At 35.8% G+C, this 24,640-nt stretch overlaps 2 protein-coding genes across 5 annotated transcripts in view; one reads left to right on the top strand and one right to left on the bottom strand.

Moving 5' to 3' along the window:
• Nucleotides 1-24,640, bottom strand: part of LOC105837360 — a 184,464-nt gene that overhangs the window by 118,693 nt on the left and 41,131 nt on the right. For all 3 annotated transcript variants that reach the window (XM_036289118.1, XM_036289119.1, XM_012682076.3), the window contains one exon: nucleotides 21,035-21,072. The gene's annotated coding sequence lies outside the window, so the exon portion shown is untranslated. The remainder of the gene's footprint in view (nucleotides 1-21,034; nucleotides 21,073-24,640) is intronic.
• The window catches only part of LOC105837359, a 160,407-nt gene that overhangs the window by 104,541 nt on the left and 31,226 nt on the right, over nucleotides 1-24,640 (top strand). For both annotated transcript variants that reach the window (XM_036289117.1, XM_012682075.3), the window contains exon 3: nucleotides 23,712-23,856. In XM_036289117.1, coding sequence (XP_036145010.1) covers nucleotides 23,712-23,856 — 145 coding nt within the window. The remainder of the gene's footprint in view (nucleotides 1-23,711; nucleotides 23,857-24,640) is intronic.

Genomic DNA, 24,640 nt, shown 5'->3' with positions numbered 1-24,640 from the left:
GGTATTTTTCGCCGCACGTTACCGGCAATGGGCAAACGCAGAATTTGCTATGTTACATCTGCATGCACGCACATCGCTGACGCGTGCGATGCGCATAAACACATGTGCGACGTAAAGGACAGAAAATGCGAAAGCAATACAAAATTTTGCATAACGGCACTTCAACTTTAATCTTTTTTACGACTCTCCTAATGGGCCGTTAAGCATGCTTTTTTATTGCGTCGCGGCTCACTTCTCTCACTTTCAAATATGCCATCCGTCTTTTCGTCGGGAAGACTTTTTCCGCTCTTTGATGTATCTCTTCGCGAGGCGCACTCTTATCCCGACGTTTCTTTAGCAAAGTGCTGTATTTTGGAAAATAAAATACAGTATGTATCGTCGTTCATGGGATACGAAATGCATTATTCATTCTTCAGGCTGAAACTTTTAGCGGAAGTCATAAATGTAGCAAGTTGAATACGAATAAGTGTGAATGAAGAGTGAACTTCAAAAGTACTTCTAAGTTTATTATTTTCTGCCGCACCGTAGAAAAACTTAGTTTTAATTTCAAAATTCTATTCTTGTGTGGACATATGATAATTCTTCTTTTAGTCCTGAAAAGCGGCGGGGGGATTTTTTGCGTAAAAAAAAAAAAAAGATATTACGGCCATTTCAATTGGAAAGATCTGCCAATTAATCGTAATGCTTTAAATATTCAATCGTTGCATACCCACGCAAGTGTTCTTCCGTCCTATGAGTAGAACAATACGTTTTGCATATATATGTGAAATAAATACATATGTGTGAAAGAAGCAGAGGCTCTTGTCATGAGATACCTGGAGTTTTAATTTTCGAATTGCGTTGTTCCAATTCGACCGTTGTTAAGAAGACGACATTTTTAACAGGATCCGCTTATAGTCTTTTTCTTGTATTCCCATCCTGCTGGATTAATTTGCGTCCTGGGACCCGGGTACAGGCGGGTAAAGTTCTAATTTCGTAACTTGTAATTAACTTGGTCCACGAAGCTAACTTTGTTCGTGAAAAAAGAGATATGGTAGCTATGGAGTTGGCGGAAAAATCTGTTCTTTAATTGCTAATTCAAATAACGTAATTAACTCCTTATCGACGAGCGGCGAACTTATTGTGGATTTTTCGCTCCGTCTTCGGTAAGAGTTAAGCCAACGAACGAGTTCGTATAATTGAAGGAAAAATCAAGTATTAAACGCTTTCAGACTTTACCTTACAAAATCCGCAGAACAATAATAGTTGCAAACGGAGCTGTTTCGTAACTTATTACTTTGCGATTAACCGAGTCCTTAAGCTACAGATTATTAACAACGTCAAAATATTACAAAATACTTTTTCTTTAACGGAAAAATACAGCTAAAGGTACCGAAAGCGAGAGGCGAGATTTTTTCACTATATACTGAATTTCCGAAAACAGACTTCGGGCTTCAGTTATCGTCGTTTCACTTTTCGTCAAATTCATTGAGACGTCGGTCGATGACGGCAGCGGGGCGTGGTCGCGAGAGAGGTTTCCGTGGAGCCGGAAGTTGCGCGACAATATCGCCCCAACGTGTCATTAGTTAAGCCAGCCACGAGTAGCGGGCTCGAATATTCGCGGGCGAAGTTACACCCTTGCCGACTGAGAGGGTAAGGCCTGGTCATTAACGGATGAACTTCGAAAGGCGGTCCCGTAAATCCGCCAAAGCCTCCGCCGCCGCAGGCACCCCCGTACACAGCTCTCGCAAATATCTCGAGATATTGATAATGCAGGCGAGAGATGATCCGCAGCATCTTCCATGTTTCAGCACCGACGCGCCACTAAATACCACCCTAGATATGCGGGGTATTACGGAATGTTCCTCCCTCCCCTCTCTCTACACATACACAGCTTTCAATTAATCCATAGGATTCTATACAAGGTTCAATGCAAACTTAATAAAACAGAAATTCCCCGTTATTGATAACCAATTACGATAACCAATTTCATAGCGCGATATTTTATATATTTTATAAAATAAAGAAAATATTGCTCTAAATAATAAGCAAATAATTACAGTGATATATGTGATGTCGAGAATAAAGCATGTGGATTGTTTAAAAAATATTAATCTAATAACAATGCTATTTTCAAAATAATTTTTCCACAATTTCCTCGAAGAAAAAATTGCACACAGAAAAACGATGGAAATAACCAACTTACAAAATCTTTCTAATGTAATCTACGTTTCTCTTTGGTTGTTATGCTGGGTGAAATAGGGAAAAAAAACAAAACAAAAGAATCACGCTATTTCGAGTTGCTGATAAACAACTTCGATATGTGCAATTTTTATCGAAGTAATCACCCGCGTTTCGAGAATTCCGAAAGATAAGCACATTATATTGCAGTAGTACGGCCGCGTTTTACTTCGTAAATATTGCTTGCTACGTAAAACAGCATCAGCGTTTCGATTTCGCGTTATCGTTTGAAGGCGATTGTTATCCGACAAATAAAGTTTTTCCCAATTTCCCAAAATACATCAACTTTTTTAACATAATCGCAACGTAGAGTTGCATGTGCATGAAAAAAAATCGTTTTACTTTATCCAAGGCCGAAAGCAAATTTATTCTACTTCGTGCACGCGGCTTTACGGGGATTTTAGTTTTCGCGTTTGCTTCCACCGGCAGTGCCGGTAAGCCGCTGTTCTTCTTTTCGCTCTAACCTGACGGCTGTTGGCCCAGACAAAGGCTTAAGCTTGTAGTCACGTCGGCTACACGCTAACTTTTAGAGTGTCTTCAACAGCATACGTGCAATTTTCTATTTAGTTGTCAGGCGCAAACATGGTAGCTCGGACAATCTGCGTATTCTTGAGCGTATCACTTGCGCGCGAGTAAAACCTTTGGAATTAAAATTACATATTTTTTAAATTGCCACGCTCAACGTTACATGTACTTATTTGAAAATTAAAAATGTAGCAAATCGGCAATGATACTCTTAAAATATTCAAATTTTGTATTAATTGTCAATTAGGTCAGTAGCCATAACTTTGCAATTACAGTAAAACTTTTATATAATTATTCATTCTTTACTTTCCTTCAAAATGTTATAAACGAGAAACGTGCCATTATCATCCGCGTAATAAATTTCCAACTGCGCTAAGTTACAAGTTGCAATCCAACGTAACTACGCAGGGGCGGAATGTGAGATAAAACGAGCGAGGATTCATCGCAATAAAAACGAAGCCTTTCTATTCGGTGAATGGCAGTTGAAGGATTGTTCCTCTGTCGTTCCAACTTTCATCCGCGATTGCGCCGGTGTGCGAGTAATGATAACGCCGACTTGAACTTTCTTACAGCATGATATCGCCCCCGAGAATTTGTGCAGTGCTTACCGTGGAATTTCGCAAGTTCCCGGAAGCTGCGCAACCTCGTCGAGGCGTCAAGGTGGGGGGGGGACGACTGAGAGCGGGAGGAAGGGGTACTAACTAAGAGAGTTACCGTAAAGTGTTGCAGCGTTAACTTGACCGAATTTATGTTAGTTACCGCCATTCTAGCCGTAGCCTCGACCAGTTAGGTCTAAAGTATCATGGCTTTTCGAAAAGCGAGGGATAACAAGGAGTGATACTCCGAATTTCCGTGTAAACTTGCGATCGAAGATATTATACATGTATTCGTAATTCAACGGAAAATGTCACGTTTTGTCCCTCTATTCTGGAGATATTTAATGAATAGCGAAATATTTATAAAGGCTCGTGTGTGACACGCGATTCTAAATAGTTTAATAAAACTGATGTTGGCTTTATCTCATGCTCATCCGCTATATTATATGATTTCACCAAATCATGAAAATTCTGTGTGCATGAACTGACCTATAAATAATTTCGTCGTTCATTCACGTTTCATATATAACCGTTATCAAATTCTTTCCGCATCAATAAACGTTTAAAGCCAAAAATTTCGAATTCTGTACACTTTGTAACTCGAATATGTCCGTATGTTTGCACAAGTCTCGATTATTTATTTATCGTAACTTTTTATGTGCTCCTACTATAACAAAATTGCTGTAACGTTCAACATTTAATTACGATATTATAATTATATCACAATAATAATGTTTAATTTATAACACAGTTCCTCTTGCGAATTTATTTACGAATGCTCGAAGCGAGAAACTCTCTGCTGAGTAATTTTAACGAGTTTAAACGTGAACACCTTTTTTTCTGCACGTGCAATAAATCGTTACGAGCTTTTGCAACTGATAGAAACTTCAATACTAGACGATGATTTGAAAGCACTCACGCGGAAATGAGATCGTACTATCCGCGAAATACTCGGTATCGAAAGCTTCGAGATGCCGATAGACATCTTCAAGTTTCATCACCTCGTGCATATTTTAGTTGCTTCCGCTTTGCTTTATTTTTATCCTTTCATCGGAACAGCACGTATTTGCTAGTGTATCTGTTTTGTTTCCTCTCTATGTTAAATGTGATACTATCTTCAAACTTTCGACATCAAATATCAGCAAATCCTTTTATCTTATTCTCTGTGTTTGATTTCTTATCTTTCATGCTTTTTGACATATTTTTTCAATAAACTTTTTGTTTTCCTACTTCTGACACAATTGATTTAAAAAAAAAAACAACGTATGTTTATTTGTACAATTGAAATATCTATTTTATAGATTTGTATTAAAGCTATATACGTTACGGATTTAATCATACATATATGTGTACATAATATAGATTTTTATTTTATACGTAATTAAATGCGTTGAAAGTGATATAATTTATCAAACTATCTCTCACGCGCGCGAAGTTTCTAATTAAAGTTTCGTTAATTACTATTTGTCTTTTCTTGGAATATAACATTACTAGATACGAAAATTATGTTGGTCTTTAACTAGTAATTAATTATCTCGACACCGTGAACAAGACGTATCGAATTACTAATAAACGTACAAACCCAACTGTGTCGCGTTAATAAAGACTGAATTACGGCTGTTTCACGTTCGCAAAGTAAACTAAAATAATGAAGAACGTTAAGTCCTCTCATTTTATCTTTTCAGTTGCACAAGTAATGTATATACGTGTCATGTAATATCAAGTTTCCCTCAAAGTTCATTTAAACATTAACTTTACACATTGAATGCTAAAAATATCAACAAAAACCAGTAGAGATATCAACGTTAAAATATTTTATTATATCCGCGGACGTATTTATTTTAGTAGATAAATTGAATAAATTAATACAAACTAATAATAAATTTTTAAATAACAGATTTCGCTTAAGTCTGTTGTCACATTAAAATTTTATCAGATTCTTATCAGAGAACAATTAATTCTATAAAACTCTAATAAATTATAATTGATATTCAAAATCATTTAGCTAATTTAAAAAGTGGAATTCTGCGAATATCAATCATCCCAAAAGAGTTAAATCATTATCAATCCGATATTTGTGCGGAGTAATTTCTAAGCGGATCGACGGGCCCATTTGAAATGAGAGCTGCACATTCGCGATAAGATTCTCGCTGATTCTCTCCTCGCGCGAATTTACATCCGCTCGCCGCCATACAAATATTCAGTTCAATCGTACGATCTGTAGGTCGATAAATCTGCAGTCGAGGGGGACGACGAGATTGAGTCATTAGTTACGGGGATAAGACTAATGACCCAATCCCTCGAACGCGATAAATCAGTTTCCCAAGCGGGTGAACTTATTCGGCTTACATCGGCCAACCCTGCTGTAATGGCGAACATTCGGCTCGAGGTACGAGTAACGTACTAGCGGGCAGCGTGTAGTAAATTCGCAGTTATGAGCTGGTACTGCGAGTGCTCCCGCCTTGTGATTTACGCGTTACGGCTGACACGGTAACGCGTTTAATGGCGTTACGTCTCGAGTCGCATCGAATGGAAAATTAATCTATACCGATCCTCCGTGGATCATCCTTTCAAAATCCCAGGAAGCTTCGTCCGTCCGTTTCTTTTCCTAATTTGTATTCGGAGATTTACTTAAACGCCGTGGCGCTGCATCTCGATAAATACTTGTTAAGATGAGACATCTGAGAGAGAGAACGCGCTAGTGACATCTTATTATAAAATTATTCTCTTTATAATTTATTTGATACAGTTAATCAATTTTTCACGTTTTTCGCGATCAATTATTATCTTAGTGGTATGGGAACTTAGCGTATCACGTTTATGCCGTCAATACTTGTCTCAGTCGATGCTCGGAGGAAAAATAATATAATATTGCGGATATTGCGATATTTGACGGAGATATTCCATAATTTGTTTGAAATTTACAGATTCCTCAATAAAAGCATTAATGTCATATTCCTAATTAAAATAAGATAAGAGTTTAAAAAATTGATATTAAAGTTGAAGATAAATTCTTTATTTATAATCCGTTAATAATTTCGAGTAATCAAAACGTGAAAATGTCAACTCCACTTGCTATTATGCATAATTTTACCGAAACATTTTTCATTTTTCTACGAGTAACGTGGCAATCATGAATATTTAATACAGTTCGGTATGTGTGCGTGTATGGGTGGATTTTCTTTCGATATTATGAAAGATTCATGTACGACGTCACATTATTCAAATTACATCACGTTTTCTCATACGCGTCGACAGTTCGGGATTATTCTGTCATGGCAACACGTGTGACAGATACGTGAACATAATTCACATATTATAAGGAATTTGTTCACGTTTCTGTAAGATGTTCAGTGCGATGTATTACGGCGGTTTGATAAAAAACTTATTCTTTTATCATCTATCTGTTAAGAAATATCTGCATAGCTCTAACTTTAGAAACGGGAGTATACCATACATGTTTTGATATAAAATTAATAATGATATATTTAGCACGACTGACGGAACCAATTTCTTATTTCTTATTTTGTTAAATTGTCTAATTTTATATATTCGTTTATTTCTTCTTTAATTTTTTATAAATCGTGATATTTAAAGAAAATATTTATTATTTCACGACACAAATTGATATTGTAAGCATATGGATATAGTGTAAGATATATAAAATGAGATATTGACACGTATTTGAATGGTCAAGCGATACTAATTACACAATCACACTGTAAATCGCATCAAATAGGAGGTAATTACGACAAACATTGCATATGGATAATAAGCACCACGCAAAATCAATTTCTATAGAATGTTAATATTCTGATCCTTTAAATAACTAATTACAAAATATAACTCACTTTATATCGTGCAATTAATTAACTAAACATAAAAAAATGAATTAGGAAAGAATAATTAACGTGCTATCAATATGTCATAAAAATATGATAATTTATTTTGCGTTCCTCTTTCACAGAGAAAAATATATGCCTATTCGATGATTTAGAAACGCGAATTAGTGACAGAAATAATCTACAAAATCTGAAACTGTTTGTATTGTATGCCAAATATCAACTTGTGAATTACAGTCACAAGATATTTGCAAAAAATTCTAATGATACCTAAATCACTCTTCATAATTTTAATATGAAAAGTGAACCAGAATATTGTAATTTTTTACATGCAAGACTGTGTTATAGTTATGTATTTAAATATTTATACAAATTTTAAATAAAAAATAATATTTGCAAAGATAAAAATTTATTAATTATTAATTCCTTGCCAAAAATTAATATCATAATAAAACGTTTATTTTAATCAAGAGCAAATTATAAATTTCAAATCATATTTTCTGTGACTTCGAATCATTAAAAGTATATAGAATAAAATTTCGCAGTCATTCAAGACAAGAGAGATAATTTGTAAGAGAGATAATCAACATAATGATAGTTACGTAATTTAAAAGAACACGAAAAATGCGATGACTGATAAAGTGAATGAATCTCTCAAGTTCGTGTTTGCTCTTTGCTTGTTCTATTTTCTGGGTTTTCTTCGTTCTCATATTGCTCAGATTTCTTTTTCGTCTCTACGTGTGTTTACGATTTTTTGTCATACTCATTTTTATTTTCCTTCAACACAAATACTCGTCTCTTTTCCTTCTCCTAGATATTTTTTCATTCTCTTTTTTTCGCGCGTGCATTTAACTCACTCTTGTGCATGAACACACGTACGTATTTTTCTTCCTTCTATACAGAGTGCTATGTCTGCGTTATTCGTATAACCATCGTCTTTTTCATGTCCACTTTCAGTCCCTTCTAGGTAGTGGAATGACCGAGGTATAAATAACGGAGCACGAACGCAAGTCGCGCAAATTTTCACATTGCTCGAAGTTGACGTGTCGTGACTCTTATTCTCTTAGTCAGGCATGCGCTTGTCTACCTAGCGTTCATCGTCACAATTGCGGTTTATTAATAAGTTGAAATTCGCAGAAAATGCATAAGTTATAAAAAAATTACAATACAAGTTATTTGAATATTAATTTTATTTACATAATCTTTACCATAAGGTAATAATTAAATTGTAAAGATAATTAATAATTCTTGAAGATTTAACTTGATTTTATTAATTTTATTGATTATCGAGACTCTCATTAAAAAAACATAAAGATATATTTATATTTTATACAAGTTAATTCGTTTATTAAATTGAAACATAAATGCGTCGATACGCATTTGAACATTCAAGCGATGCTAATTATGACTGTGCTTTGAATAGCATGAAATGAGAGTTAATTGCGAGAAATGTTGCACACGAGAAGCAATGCGCAAACCAATTTCTGTCGCAATCCTATAAAATGATAATTAATTTGGTCATCGTTATCCCCAGCATAGGAAATTATGTTATAGACGTGTCAGTTAACGCGTCACTAACACCCGTAGCGCGTTTAATGTTTACTGGTAAAGTTAATTTTATGTTACTTGTTTATTTCTTAAATTTTTTCGTCTCGAAAACTTTGTTACTGATAGCTATAAATATATGCGATAATATTATTTTCAGAGAAATTATATTTTAGAATTATTATTAATTTTATTTTATATAAAGCAGGTACAGGTTTTTTCCTGAGATTTAATCTTTTCAGACCAAGTTTGTCTGTTCGGTAATAAAATCACCGTGGCGACAAGGTGAATCGAGCCACGGAAAATTATTCTAGACGCGTTAGATACATTTGCGAGGTGTCTCTTATGTCCACGTGTCAGCGCATATCATAAGAAATACGATGTCAGAAAATGTCTTCCTATCTTTATTAAACATTTCAAAATCTGTGATAATGTGATTCCATTATTCGACTCAATTTTGTAGTAAATTTGTACATTAATGTAATAATTTTTTTATATATATTCTAATGTAATTTGTATTTTTTCGATTAATTATAATAGAAGCATGTTTTTATATATTGCAAATCTATTTTTTTTATAAATGTTACTGAATGATATGTAACAAATGACTTAGATTCTATTATATTACTATATTATTTACTTAATTTTATATTTAATCGACATAATTACGTTTCTTAATTACGTTTTTTATTTATTCGACGAGAGTTTGTAAAGGTACCATAAATGTTATTATAACATGATAGGTGCTATCTCTTTTGATATTAAAGTAACGTGCAACGTTACGTTTGTCAGAATTGTTCAACCGGTGATTTTCATGACAGTAATATTTCGATTACTGCAAATATGCGCACTGACGCTATTATAATCTGTATGTTGGACAAGTCAATTTCTGTTCTAGGCATCATCTGCTTAGTAAACTGGTAACAGTGTCGTTCACACGCTTCACCAAACGTTGCCTATTTCTCTTTAAACTCCTAATTGAGTTTATCGTTGACATTTCGCAAATTATTGCCGACATTACAGATTTGCTCACGTTAGTTCGTGATTTATCGCAATTTGAGGTCGAAAAGCTTTCATTTTGCAACTCGTGAATACGAAGAAACAAATTAATTTTCGTTCGCTAAGTTTACGCGGCCTTTGGTCCCTCGTACGTGTCAATTGAAAATAAATTGCAAACATATGCGAATCTTATAATTATTAATTTAACTTGTCAACTTGTAAATCACAGATTGTGATTACAGAAGCTGAATAAATAAAGTAAAAAAAATATCTAATAAAATTGCACATATATAGAAAAACTAATAAAACTAATGTTCAACTATAATGAATATCAATACAATTTCCCAATAATACCGTACTTTAATAATCTACTCTGGAGATTAATAGCATTGAAAATCTGATTAACTAATTAACTCTCGTAGATATAGAGATAATATATATGCAAAAAATTACTTCGTTCTGCGATTAAGCATTTATTGATTCTCATTTTGTCTCGAATAATTTAAATTTAAGTAATAAACATGAATGAATAAACTGTAAAAGATTAAAATAAAGATTGGTATTACAAAACTAGATATAGTCGAAATACTAACAGATTTTTTCTTAAATAAATTAATCAAGATATTGAGACTGTGCGATATTTTTAATTCTTCTTTCACATTCATGCTTGTGATACACGCAGATAAAAAAATCTCTAAGTAAAATAACAAAAGAATTACTTATAAAAAAATATGAGAGAAGGTAATATATTTTTTATTATATTTTCTAACAAATTTTTCTTTGCAAAAATCACATTAACATTGTTTCTCACTTTCTTTTGAGTTTGTTATACTTTTATATTTGGATTTGTAAATTTACCTATAAACATATAATTACATGTAATTTATGTACCTCGTAATTAGTACATTCCGTATAATGAGACAGCGTGCCAATAAATGATGTATTTATTAAGCCCTATTTTACAGTTAATAATTTCGCTTATATGTTGTACATGATCTAGAGTCCATTAAATGTTACAATCAATTTGTTTTAGCCTATCCGTCTGAAAACGCAATCTATGAAATCTGCGAGGTTATATATTTATTTGTTTGTTTTCAACTAGATACATACATCTCTATGATTTATCTGATATATTTCTCATAGATTTACGTGTTCCAATTGAAATAAAAAATTATTTGTTGTACAAATCGATGCGCAGCATCGAAGTTGTAACGTACTCGTACAACATTCGCGAAAACACGTTACGATATTTACACGTATAAAATGTAGTTAAAAATAAAACACATATTTTTGTATAAGTGCATTCTTCCACTTAAAGATGTAAAATATTTCTTTAAAAATGTTAGTTATTTTCTGTAAAGCTAATATTGTGGAAATTATAAAAGATAACAGAATTTATGTAAAAGTTAAATATAATTTCAAGAATACTTTACGTCTCTTATTATTGAAATCGGAGGACACTTGGTTATGTTCTTTTGTTATCACAAGACTCATCATACGCGATATGCAATTAGTTAAATATATTTTGCAAAGAATACAACGCATAATAGCATTGTATAATCGTGAAATTGTATTTGTACGACTCATTTCACCCGTAGCGTTTCGTAAATAACGAAACAGACGAATCTTGTACGGCAAATGATTATAATCGACGAACGGATGCTGAATTCGCGCTACGCGATTCACGCGCCACCCACATTTGCTGATTAAATACGATCGCGGTGCCATTCAAACTCAGAACCGATCTGCATTGGTCGATATATTTCACAGTTTCTCATTGCTGAAATTATTCGGGTCGACGATCTGTATTATGTGTTCAGAAGCCAACATCTTAACCGGTGAAAAACTCAAGTCACGATAATTAGACCATCGGGAGGCTCATAAATATGAGAAACGATAAATCAATTCTATTCTTTGTACTTTAAGTTGATAAAATCGCATATTTATTAAGGATCTGTTTCGATGAGTAGTCATCGTCTAGAAACACTAATCGTTAACCATAAATATAAGAATATATATATCTCATTAGAAAATTATGAAATTTTAATTCATTTTACCATCTAAATACGTATCCTTACTTCGCAATTTAACACGTGACTTCCATTGGACCAGAAGAACAGAGACAGAATGCAAATTGTACCCTGAGCACGCTATAAATGATCTTTTGAAATGACAATAAATCGGCTATATTAAGTTTCGCTTAAAATATGACTCGGCACGGTCGGTAGAGTTACCAAAAGTAGGCGGCGATGGTCTAGAGAGCGCCAATGAAATATGAGGATGTGAAAGAAGCGTCGTTTCCGGAAGTTGCTCCGCCAGGTTGTTCGATAGTGAAAGTCACGACGACACAGACAGCTCTGTCGCCGAGAACTTCGATGTACTAACGAGCGCGCTAAAACAATTCCGTGATATAATTAGGGAAGAATCTGTTGAACGGACAATTAGAAGACATAAAATTCAAACTTGCTTTAAAAGCTACGTAGCGAAGTAAAATCATGAAACGCGAAGTTTCCCAAACGCCGTTAAGTCTTTGGATTATTTTTCACTTAAAATATAAATTTGTTATTATTGGACTAATATTGAATTTAAGTTTTAATATAGCATCATAATTTTATTATTATACGAATGTTTTTATTGCTAAATAGTATATTACTTTTTAACAGAAATAACTTACTCAAGTTTTGTGCTGCAGTTTTTCTCATCTGTATATAGAAAATATTGATCTTTTCTTATCGTCTGTGAAAAAAAATTGTATCTCACGAGAGAAAAATAGAACCGCAGCAATCATATTCAGAACGTACAAATTCTAGAGAAATACGTGCTTCACGTTGCGTATATATAAATCTCCATATTTTCGTGACACTTTTTCCGCGTTATACAGAGATATGGAAGTACTCGGCTAACGCTGACTTTTGCGACATGGTCGACTGCGTAAATTTTGCTTCTTGAGCCCAAAAATCATAAATTTATGTAAAAGATTTTACTACTGGCCATAAGAACGTTAGGAAGACACGCGTATTTACAGGGTACAATTTTTATAAAATATTATTTTATATTACAGTCCAGTTTCATTTTGTCACTTTGTATCAACCAGACTAATATGCAGAACGCCCTAAAAAAAAACCAACCGGACCTTTATATTCTCTACGTAATACAAACTTCATTCTTTTCCAATAAAAATTTAATCACTACCAATAACAACGTTGATGAAATTTAAAACTGAATGTTGAAGAGAATCAAGGCTTCAAATGTATAAATAAATAACAATATTCTTTAATTACTTCGCAATGAACTTTATCCTGACAAGAAACTTAATCCGAAATTTAATTATAAAGAAGTTTAATAATGAAAATCACAAAGAGTTGTTTGCATCGAATGTTTCACTGCTGTAGAAGCTATCATTAATTTACAAACGTTTACAGGAAATTCAATTTCATTCTTTCCCTATTTTCGGACCAATGGTCGACATCACATGTAACATTCCTGGAACACTCGGCAATAAATTTAATTATCCTCAAGCGGATACCTCAATAGACAACTTTCCGAGAAGTTAACGTAATGACAGACTAGCATTTGCAAATAAAGGCAATCTTAGTACCCGCATAGACGCCGGCCCGCATGTAAAACGGCACACTTCAAGAAACACGTCGAGCGAACTGATTAGCTGATGGATCGCCTGACTGCCAGGACAATCCGGAATGTACTGACGTAGATGGTTCGACTGAATCTGAACAATGGAAGTCCTACGATCTGCTGGAACTAATCCCGCCATTGTCGTGCTAAATTTCTCTACGAGATGCAGTTCCACATAGTATGTTATAGTTAACTGATTGCTGCGTGTGCACAGATCGTATTGTAGATATCTTAGATATCATAATATTGCCGCTTCCTTTAATTTATAATTGCGCTTAATCGAAGAATATTGATTCGATTTTTAATGTAAGTTCAGTGCAAAACGCATTCACAATATTAAAGATACTAATACTTTATTTACATTTTATTGTTATATTTGTCTCGATTTTTCTTAGAGTTCAATTTGTCTCAATTTGTCTTTCAATTTGTCTTCAATTTACCTTCTTGTGAAATATCTCGAAATAATTCTCGAAAACAAGGACCGAAACAAGACAGTATGAGTTTACACTTGTTCATTATATTCGTTCATTTTACTCCCTAGCAGACTTTTCCAAAGGAAATTAGCCGCGCGCAAGGTTCATTGAAGGGTGGAAGATGCAAGTGGTTTCGAAGTATACGACCTGAGATTAACCTGATGGCTGCAACGAAATTTAATTAATTTCCGCATAAGAAAAGAGTTTCCGGTGAGTTCTGCGGTGAGTACCGTTGAGTGCGAGTTTTTAGCACCGACGGAAAACAAGTAACTGTCTGGCACAACGCAACGCGGTGAAGGGGAACTAGTGGAATAAACACGCATAGGTCAGACGAAGCGCAATCTTGTCTCGATTTACGTGTTGATTTAACGAAAGAAGCTACCATTAAAGTTAAATGGAAATTTGCAGAGTTAACATTTTGTAATTATGCGAGAGCCATGTATAATTATGCAATACACTAATCATAAATATTTGTACATTAAAAACAATCTAAGAAATTAAAAAATTTCTTTCTCAATTAAGATACTTTTCTAATATGTTCCTAGCACTTTTTATATCATCTTCCTGTAATCGTAGATACTACGCTAATATTTCTCGCCCTAAAAATAACCATGAGTTGGTCCCGTGCTCACGTGTAATCGCAACGTCGAGTTGAAAATCTAAAAAAAGAGACGACGCGCTTTCGTACGATATGGTGCGAAAAAACATGCGCACGGGCAAAACGCCGGACCCGACCGATGCATCCATAATTCATGGCGTTGACGGTCTGGCATAAACTCGCCCGGATACTAATTTCTCGAGCTACTACGTTGCTCGCGTCGCTGCTGCGTGCTCGTTAGGAAAGAGCGGGCTTGGATACCGTGAGATGCAATTATGATAAACCGGGGGAGCCTCTTCCGAAAGCTTTTCAAAGTACGATCTGCGAGTTCGGCGAGAAAGCCGGGGAGTGTGTGGCCGGCTCGGACTCGCGTTCATCTATCCCGCTTCTGGTTTCCGGTGTTGTGTGTGTGTGTGTGTGTGTGTGTGTGCATGTTACGTGTACCCCATGACTCCGGCATCCCGCTGCCCTCCGATAAGCTTCGGGGCTCGGGAGAGCGGATTCGTGCAAGGGCTTGCGATCGATCCCGCGAGATGAATGGCGGGCTGTTAAGCTTGTTGGGCCAATCAGGCGCGGCAAGAGACGATGTTGGTGTTGCTCCGTTATTAATTTACTCCGCCGTAATTCCCGATTCGTTTGATTAAGATCTCGAAGGCTGCTCGTGTCGCAGCAGGCATATTTATGGCCGATGGTTAATGGCGATAAATAGAGAGCGGTGTCTCGTGGTTAATGAATTGGTAGGAATAATCACAGCTGAGTAAACGCTGGGAGACACGATTGCACACGCTTACAATTGAGGCTCCGGCCGTTAAATGTTTATTATAAAACTTGGATAAATGTGTGTTGCCGTAATGTATATTGTATATTCGCCTTGTATCCAAAGCCATTTTGCAGAGATTAAATATAAAAATTCGAGGTTTATAAACTGCGAGGCATTTTCCTTCGAAATTTACGACGGAAACGAAGGAGAGCGCCCATAAAATCTGCAAAGTTAACAGACGAAGAGCTTAGCAAAGTGATTATAACGTAACTTTAATAACTGTTTTGCTTGCCGCTGTACCAAAACTTTTTCGAGCAGTCAGGCATATATAGCGAGGGGAACTTGGAGAGTTTGCGGCAATATTGTGACTGTAAACATTTTTCTTTCCTAAACTTACCGCGTCATTCTGATAAATTTGCAAATGATGATTTGCATCGTGGTAATAACAGTGAGATCCCCCCCTTTTGCCCGCACGTATATTTTCATCGAGTACCTGTTTTATCGTAAATTTACGAGACTCCTCTCATCGCCCTCGGTTAATTATTGCATTGAAAAACGTCTCTCCTTACTGTCGCTAGAAAATTGCACTCATGACGATCGGGGGAGGGGAGGGGAGCACCGTAGTCGCATTACGACACCGTTTCTCGTCTCGTCACAACGCTACACTGCAATAGCAACTTTACGAAACGCCATTCCGGGAATAATAAACGCATTACCCGTACGTTCTATCTCCCCGTATTTATTTTCGCCCAGTGGCCTTTTAAGTGGCAGTATTTCATTCCGTTATTAAGCTGCACTATCTCCCTCGCGCGTCCGCCATGTCCACTCGCGAGCTATTTTATCAGATTAATTTTTTTTTCTCGCGTAAATTTTCCCTGATGAACGCTTTGACGGATTAAAAGTTGAAATAAAAGTTCGCCGGGTTCCGCTCCCTGCTTGGTACTTCAGTGCTTTCATCCGACAAATTACTTTTACGTTTCGACGTGGCCTCGTCCGTTCTTTCCCACGTAGAGAAAAGCGGCGCAAAAATAAGTTACGGGACACATTTTAAATTGCTTCCTTACGCGTGTGGAGTTGGTTGAGATTTTTAACGTTTATCATAAGTTATGTTCTTAAATGTAAGATATTGAAATTTTCTTGTCTCAAATGTGTGACATCTTAATCTCATGTGAGATTTAAGAAGGTTCATTTCTTGTTCAATTTAATTATGATTTTAACGATCCTCTTCATGCTGCAGAAACATAAAAAAAAAATACATAAAAAAAGTTCGTATTAAAATAATGCAGTCTCTGTCTACGTTATGGAAATAGGTTTAAAACTATATTTGATCGAAATTGACTGATAATAGAAGACGGGAATTAATATTCGATTAGCGAATGATACGCAATGCAACATTAGCATATAAAAGATTTTTCAGCGTATGTGTTATTCATGAGCCGAGCTTATCCGCGAAAATACCTCGGGCAATATTTATAGTAATGCAAAATTGAAACAAAATTCTCTCTGAAATAAATAATATATCGGTTAGTTAAAATCCTAAATGAACTCTCCATCCTATGAATACATTACGCGAAGGAATTATATGCGGCTCTAGGCGGGAAAAACGATCGAAGATGACAGCGCGGCGTAAATATATGATGATCGATATATCGCATACGAAGAACATTAAATAGTGATCGAGTGCTCGTACGAGATTTTACCCGTAATTGTGCTATCTATAACGCGCGCCCATTCAGCTGTAAATCATAATGTGTTTGCGTCACATTCGCTGTAATAATTTACCATCGGAAGGGCGATCCTCCGCGCAATGGGCTATAATATTTGATTACTATCTATTAATTATGACTCGGCGAGGAGAAGTATTTCACGGTTCTCTAGACTTCGGAGAGATCGATATCGACGCGGTGCATCGTTGCGATAATTCCGGCTTATGGGATCATTAATTATAGGAGCGTCACCACCATAGTATCGCTTAATGTCCCGGACCTGCCTGCTTCTGCGTCGCTTCTCGGTCGCGAGAAATTGGTCAGCGAAGTTTGCGAAACTAGCAGCCATCTGGATCTCATCGCTTTCGAAGTTCGCCGAACAGTCGCGGCAAGGGACGGAATTTGTGATCGCGCGAAGAAAAGCTTCCGCCGTGTCGATAATGGCTTTCGCAAGCTTTTACCGGTTCGAAGATGCGTCTGCTTTTTGCGAATTCACTAACTCGCAAGTTGGTTTCTTTTATTATATTATATTTTACATTGTCTTGGATGCATTAAATGTAAATAAAAAAATATTTTAATGTGTTGTCCTTACAAAAATCAATAATAAATTGTTAAGAAGGAATAATAATCATTATTTCTTAAAGGTTTATCATCAATTTCTTTTGAAGTGCTTTGATGAATTTAAAAGAGATTCAAGCTCCAAATACAAAACCAGATTTAAACGGATTTTACGTATATCACGAAACTATAAAGAAAATACGAATGATTGTCTTGTTTACCATTTGTCCTGCGTTTTCAAAAACCACAATAAAACCAGAGGAAAATATAAGGTTATTTTTATTGCGTTTCATGGATCCATAGAATGTATGCCTGTTAGCTTTCGAGCTTACAGGAAAGCAATTCGGCTCGAAATAATATTTCTAAGCAAAATAAAATTATATAATAAATAAAAAAGCATAAAATAATTTGTATCTCTTTAACACTAAGTCAAATCATCTGCAAAAGAAAAGCCATAATAAGTTTTTATATAGAATTAAATCAAAAACAAAAATAACTAAAATAGTTAAAAAGTTTAATGTCTCTCAGTTTTTTAAAATGTGTTAACTGATTTTGCCAATAAAATGCGTGCATTCGACAACCGCATTCGAGATATAAATGTCTTGTACGCGCCGTATGCAATTTATAACGACGGTAATTTTACGTCGGGCATATATTACATACATGACCGAGACAATTTTTATGGCAAATCTAATGCGGAAATATGAGCTTCTCTTCCAACTATCGAGATATCGCGTATCCCTATCATTTTACAAATTTCTAAGCTTTCGCGTAATCTCTGCACAAACTATATAACTTTATATGCCAACGTCTTTAATTTATATATACATTACTCATGCTTATTCTCGTTAACATAACGAGGTGTCTCTCGTATAGAAAAACAGTTTTTCAATATCTATTATTGATTCGTAAAGTTGAAAGCCGTGAAATAAACTCAAATAGACCTCTTCCTTACGCTCTACCCGAAGAGCTTCCCCGAAATACTTTCCGTCGTGTCTCTTGATGCGGTACTTTGTATTTTTTGAAGAATGATGGCAAACGATTTCATAGCCCGAGGCTGTTTTCCCGGTCGAGATTTCACAGGCCGAGCTGCATATCCTCGAAGGAAGGATCTCGTTGTTTGCACGCACGACAATGGCCTCTCGGCCGCCACTCGGGGACGCCCTCTTCCGAACCTCTTCGAGAATCGACTTGGGATGGCATTGTTGTAAGCTCGCTCGAGGCCTTCTTTCGTCGGCAAGAAAGCCCGATGAAAGAGAAATTGCACCTCCGAGGCTTCGTCGGGGGATCCGTTCCATTCTCGCGTGATACGCTGAAAGTCATGTAAATGTAGATTAGGTGGTCCTCTTACGGACGGCGACCTCCATTCGCGTTTGCGTCGCGGCATTGCCATTCGGTCGACGTTCTCCCCGAAGATGTATCTAATCTCGTACGATCTCTGAACTCGTCCTCGGACCTTTCCTCTACTTCCTCTAGCCTCTAACCTATTTCGAATTCCTGACTTTTATGCGCGTCGCGAGCCACATAAAGAGACCCTTTCTCCGCTTTTCCACGTTTTTCAGATATTTTCCCCATAATAACGATAGTAATTTCAATTCTTGATTAGAATAAATCTGCCGAGGGGAGCACAAAGGAACAAAACTATCGTTGTAGATCCATATTATCTGACTAACGCCCAACATAAAATTTCCACCTTTCTGCTTCGAAAATGAGAGAAGATTGAAAGATTATATAAATGTAGAATTAAGCACTTGGCCCTTTTGAAATCTATGTACCGTGCCAGTTCATTTGCCTCGAGCGTACGTCAGCGGCGTATCAAAGGGTAAACCCGGCACCCTATGCAACTACAAGAGCAACCCTTCCTGCTGCCGGCTTACGTCTACAGCTTGGCTGTCTGCTTGACGATGCAGATTACTTAACCCTACGTTTCGTGCATGATCGATGACTCTCGTCGTCGACATTGACAAGTGCTCGTCCGGTTGACAGGTGTGGTCGATCGGCGAGCACGTTATTAAACCGCCGTTCGCGTACGGATGCAATCCTAATACCAGGCAGAGTACACAATTTGCCGCGCGCAAATAGACCCTATACATCAGTCCGAGAGTGAATCACCGTGCTCCTACTCGTCCTACTGTATTGCCAATAATAATGCGATCGCAAATTAGACTGACCTCCATTCAGCGATGAGAGATACCGGGCAATTAAATTCGACTGTGGCGTTTGATTATCGTAATTGTTTGCGGGCTGGCACAAAAAAGCTTTTTACCGATAAAATTCATCGCCGATCGTCGATGTCGCGCCGCGGTAAACATCACGCTTGGAATAACGCAGATTGTTGCGAATTTTGCGTTTGTAATGACATTAACGTGATTTTTGCGCTTGTCGTGCAAACAACGAGATCCTTCCTTCGAGAATGCACAACTCGACTTGAAATCACGACCGGAAAAACAGCCCTGGATAAGTAAAACCATTTACTATAACACAATACGATTCAACGCATTGCGGAATAACATTAGGATAATTAAGCAGTTTATTCTGTAAATTATTTTTGTTGGTCGAAAATCCGCTCGTATACAATCGATGTACTGCATTAGCATGTCATTCAAATGCAAAACTGCAGTTACGTTATTTTTAATAAAAATAAATGCTTTGATTAATGGGATTTAACAAATTGTTCGAATAATTGCAGTGCGTGCGACATAATGATAATAATTTGCCAAATGTAATGGATTTGATGTAATATTGGTCACGTCCGAACGTGTGCACGTCTGCTCATACAGAATATTTCAATGTACCAAAATACATAAGTTTTCAAGTGCAAAACACAAGAAAAACTCATGTTTCATAACTATGCAATATTATATAAATTTATATTATAAATTGACGTTGCTCTCTCTCTTAACTTTATTAATTCTCTCTACAATTATTAACGACTGGCAAAGTTTGTGTCCTTATATAACTGTGGACTTTTATTCCGTAACTTTATTCTCGGCGACCCAGTTTCTCGAGGTTTTTCTTTTTCGAGAACGTTATTTTACTTTTATTCCTTTTTCCTCATTTCGTGTTATCTCCTAATACATTGTGCAAGCACGTTGCCCCCTTCGTGACTTAACAACGAATAATATTTAACAATCAGCTTATCCTAAATTACTTTATATATCGCGCGAAAAATGCATTACAGTTAGTACAATTAAAAATTTTAATTGTAAGTAAAAAAAAAATTTATAAATGTAATATTTATGCATTCGCGATATTTTAAAATTGTGTAATTTTCTAATACTATTAGACTGTGGAAATAAATAATGCGCTGATATACGTAAGATAATCATGTTATAATAATATAATCATATCTATATTATTTAACAAAAACATTGATAAACTAAGTTTTCTGCGACTTAGGAAAAATTGCTTTAAATTAAAAAAAATCTTATGTAACGTAAAAATTAAAAACTAATAAATTTGAGATTTTATGTGGCATATAGCCTGAGCGGTGAATATAATTTAAAAAATTCATGAAATTTAATTTTAGTGTTGCGGTTTTGACATTGCATGACAGTTTCATATTACACAGTAACTCACCGAAACGGCGAATCCAATCAGTTTCATCCATCACGGTCCTGAAACAATGATAAAAGTCGGAATTATTACATATCGATTAAAAAAAATTATTTTTAAATGCATCACATATTTTCAATTTTCCATATAAATTTTCTGTATAAATTTATTGCTATCTTACATCTTTACATATTTCATGTAAAAGTTATTATACATTCCATTGTTAAAATGTATAAGAATTTTGATAAAAATTGCAAGGGAAGCTAAATGGGACTGGAAAGATTGTATTTTCTAAATTATGCACATATCCTACTTGCATTCTTAATGCGAGCGTTTGCAGTTTTAGCCATGCTAATTATTCCCACTCATCTGATACGTAGAAGCTGCGTTGTTGTTTCTGCCACATGGAAAATAAGGGGAAAGAGGGGAGGGAGGGAGAGAGAGAGAGAGAGAGAGAGAGAGAGAGAGAGAGAGAGAGAGAGAGAGAGAGAGAGAGAGAGAGAGAGAACGTATAGAAAATGAGAAGGACGGAAATTATGGAAGTTAATGATCGAAGCAAGAAGAGATAATTAAATGCGGATTATCTCCCGCAAAACTAAATCTCTTGTTCACGCTAATTGGGGGACGGGAAGAAGACAGTTATTAAACAGCCTGAGGATAGATTCGATAATATTTTGCGATAACAAAGCCGCTGATCAAAGACAGTAAGAGGAAGGAAAGGTTGCATTTACGATCCGTTCGAACCAGAAATACACGACTATAACGTTCAACCCCATCGTACAACAAAGTTAAAATCTCAATAAAAGTTGTTTATGCGGAAGCGCATGTGCGGAATGTAATTTAAACTGTTATCATGTAAAACTCCTTCTTTCTCCTCGCTAAATTTTCCGCTACACGAAATTACGATTTTTGCGCTACCAGATAAGAACGATGCGATAAATTACACGTTTTACGCGATCGCGATGCCTGTTAACGAATAAAACTTACTCGCCGCGCAGATATTTGATTTCTAAATAAAACGCGAACATTGGAAAATACAAACAAGGTTGCAAATTGCTTTCTCGATAAAGCAACAACGTTTGCATTTAGTTATCGCTGCAGTTCTATTATTTTCCTACATGTTTTGTGTTTTACGCGCGCATACTTGACTTTTGACAATATTCCGCGAACGCGGCCAATACAACGATTTTAGTTGCTTCGGCAATTGAAGTAATTAAAAAATTGATTTAGAAATTGTTCGCCGGAACACATAATGAATAAAGTTTCACGTGATAAAACCAGTTTCGTTTTCAACAAAACTGGTTCTATCTATTGAAAATCACTTCGACGAAATTGCGTTAATTACACACAAATAACAGCGAATGTAACAACACTTTCAGATACTTACAGAGAAACTTATTAATTCCAAATGCTTTTTTTCATTACAATATTAACATTTTTTATAATCTTAAGTATTTAAAGATTAGAATTACATTTTAACGTTACAATAAAAAGAGCATTTAAAATTAATAATAGCAAGTTTTGTGCACGGATATAAAATATACGCGTCCGATCACTTTATCTTAAAAACTTAAGAAAAAAGCGCTATAGAAAATAATCGATACGCGCCATCGACCATATCTTTTTTTTATCTTCATGCGACCGTTTGTTTCCGGTTTCTTTCACGTCTGTCGTTGGGGAGGAAGGGGGGGTGCAACAAGTGTTACGTTGCTCGTGTCTCGAGGCAAACGAGCGAGATACCGCGTTGCAAATCTACGAATAAATTTCTTGCTCACCGACCACGGTCTCGTTGCTGCTGCTTGAATTGATATCTACGGCTCGTATTTCAGGATTATCTACTGGGATATGTTATTTTTGTTTTGCATCAAGCTGCGCTTTAAGCTGGCTTACAAATGCTCCGGCATAAACTTCTGACAAAAAAAAAAGAGGAGGAGATTCGCGCACCGTGTGCGGATAGCCGCTTTATTAAAAGTGGCCACCATCTCGGGGAAACAACGTTATTTGACGTTTACGCGGTCTTTTATAAGCTGCCGTTCTGACTTTCGCCACGGTGAAATTACGGTCCCTTTATCATTGCCGCCTGATTCATAAAGTGCGAGGGAACAGTTAATGACATGTAAAAGAGAACATTTTTATTATTCTTTGTAATACGGGTGATATTACTGGCAATATGGATCCATATTCCTCATTTTTCTCGTACGCTTTTAAAGTTATAGAAGCAATTTTGAGAAAGTTTTTTTTTCTCAGTACAACATTCACAGCAGATAATGCTGGATGTAGTAATACAAGAATTTATCAGAAAGGAAATATATAAAAGATACGTATACTAAAAAAAGAAGATAAAATATTTTTCTCTCTCTCTCTCTTTATAAATCGAGGATTAAAATATCAATAACATCCAAGATTTTTAATACGCAAAGTTTTCACGTTAAATTTACTTTTCTCTCGCAGATGTGCAGCAACATAAATCACATTCCCCGTGACGTTTCCACGAACAGGATCGATTGGGACTTTTAGTCCATTGCAATATAAAACTATCCGCGCGTAAATCAAGCGCACGTCGACCGTCCCATGTTCGTTCGATATCACGCTCGCGACATTTGCATCGTTAGCACGAGCGTCTGCAAAAAAGGCACCCTCTCCTCCAGCCCTCTTTTCAAGTGGCACGTACTCGACGAACGCAATTTTCTTTTGTTTCCAGGCAGACCTATCCTGCAGAAACACGAAGCAGACCGTGGGCGCGATTTACACGCGCACAAACTTCGTGACGTTGAGATACACGACCGACGCCTGGGGCACCAACTCGAATGGCTTCCGCCTCGTCATCACAGCCGTCAAGGATCCGAGTGAGTATTTGTCGATGCGAACCGTTTCCAACTTATTCGCGGGCCAATCGACTCGCTGACATGCGGAAATGCATATCCGAATCCATACGCGAAGCTCGAAACAAATTGCAATTTTTCGATGCGTATAACGCAACACGCGGAAAAACAGCATTCTGTAGTATTTAAAAAAAAGCGATTTTAGTTTTCTTCCTTTAACGGTAACGTGTATCTTTAACAAAGAATATTTTCTAATAATTGTCTTTAAAAAGATAAATTAAGTAATCACTTTTCTCAGCGGTAGAATTAATATTCTTCTAAATAAAGAGAACATATTTATTAATCACTTTTCTAACACTGACGTTCAAAATTAAATGACGATGCGAAAATAGGTACATCAATTTCTTATATAAAAAACTAATTTTGCTGAAAAGTATCTAAAAGTTTAATAGATCTAAAAATAATTTTGGGGTATTGTCAAACTGATTGCTAGAATGTCATAACTTTTTGCAGCATTTATCAACACGCTTGAGTGTCCTACATAATTAATTTAACGGTTCAATAAAATTGTTTTCAGATCTGTATCTAGCTAAAATTTTTAATATTCCAGCAAAACTATTATTTTCGTATATTAATTAATAAACTTACGAATAGATTTTTGTAACAAAGATGTTTCAGACAGCGTGTGAAAATCTCTTTCTATTTAGACGAAATAACTTTTCTTGTATTTACACAATTTCGCACTTACACTAATCATTTCGAGATTTACTCGCTAAAATATGATACTTGAAAACCATATTTCCGAATA

The sequence above is a fragment of the Monomorium pharaonis genome, chromosome 6 (genome assembly GCF_013373865.1).
Source record: "Monomorium pharaonis isolate MP-MQ-018 chromosome 6, ASM1337386v2, whole genome shotgun sequence".
NCBI lineage: Eukaryota > Metazoa > Arthropoda > Insecta > Hymenoptera > Formicidae > Monomorium > Monomorium pharaonis.
The sequence above is the reverse complement of the archived record's forward strand: the minus strand, read 5'-3'. Positions and strand labels throughout refer to the sequence as shown.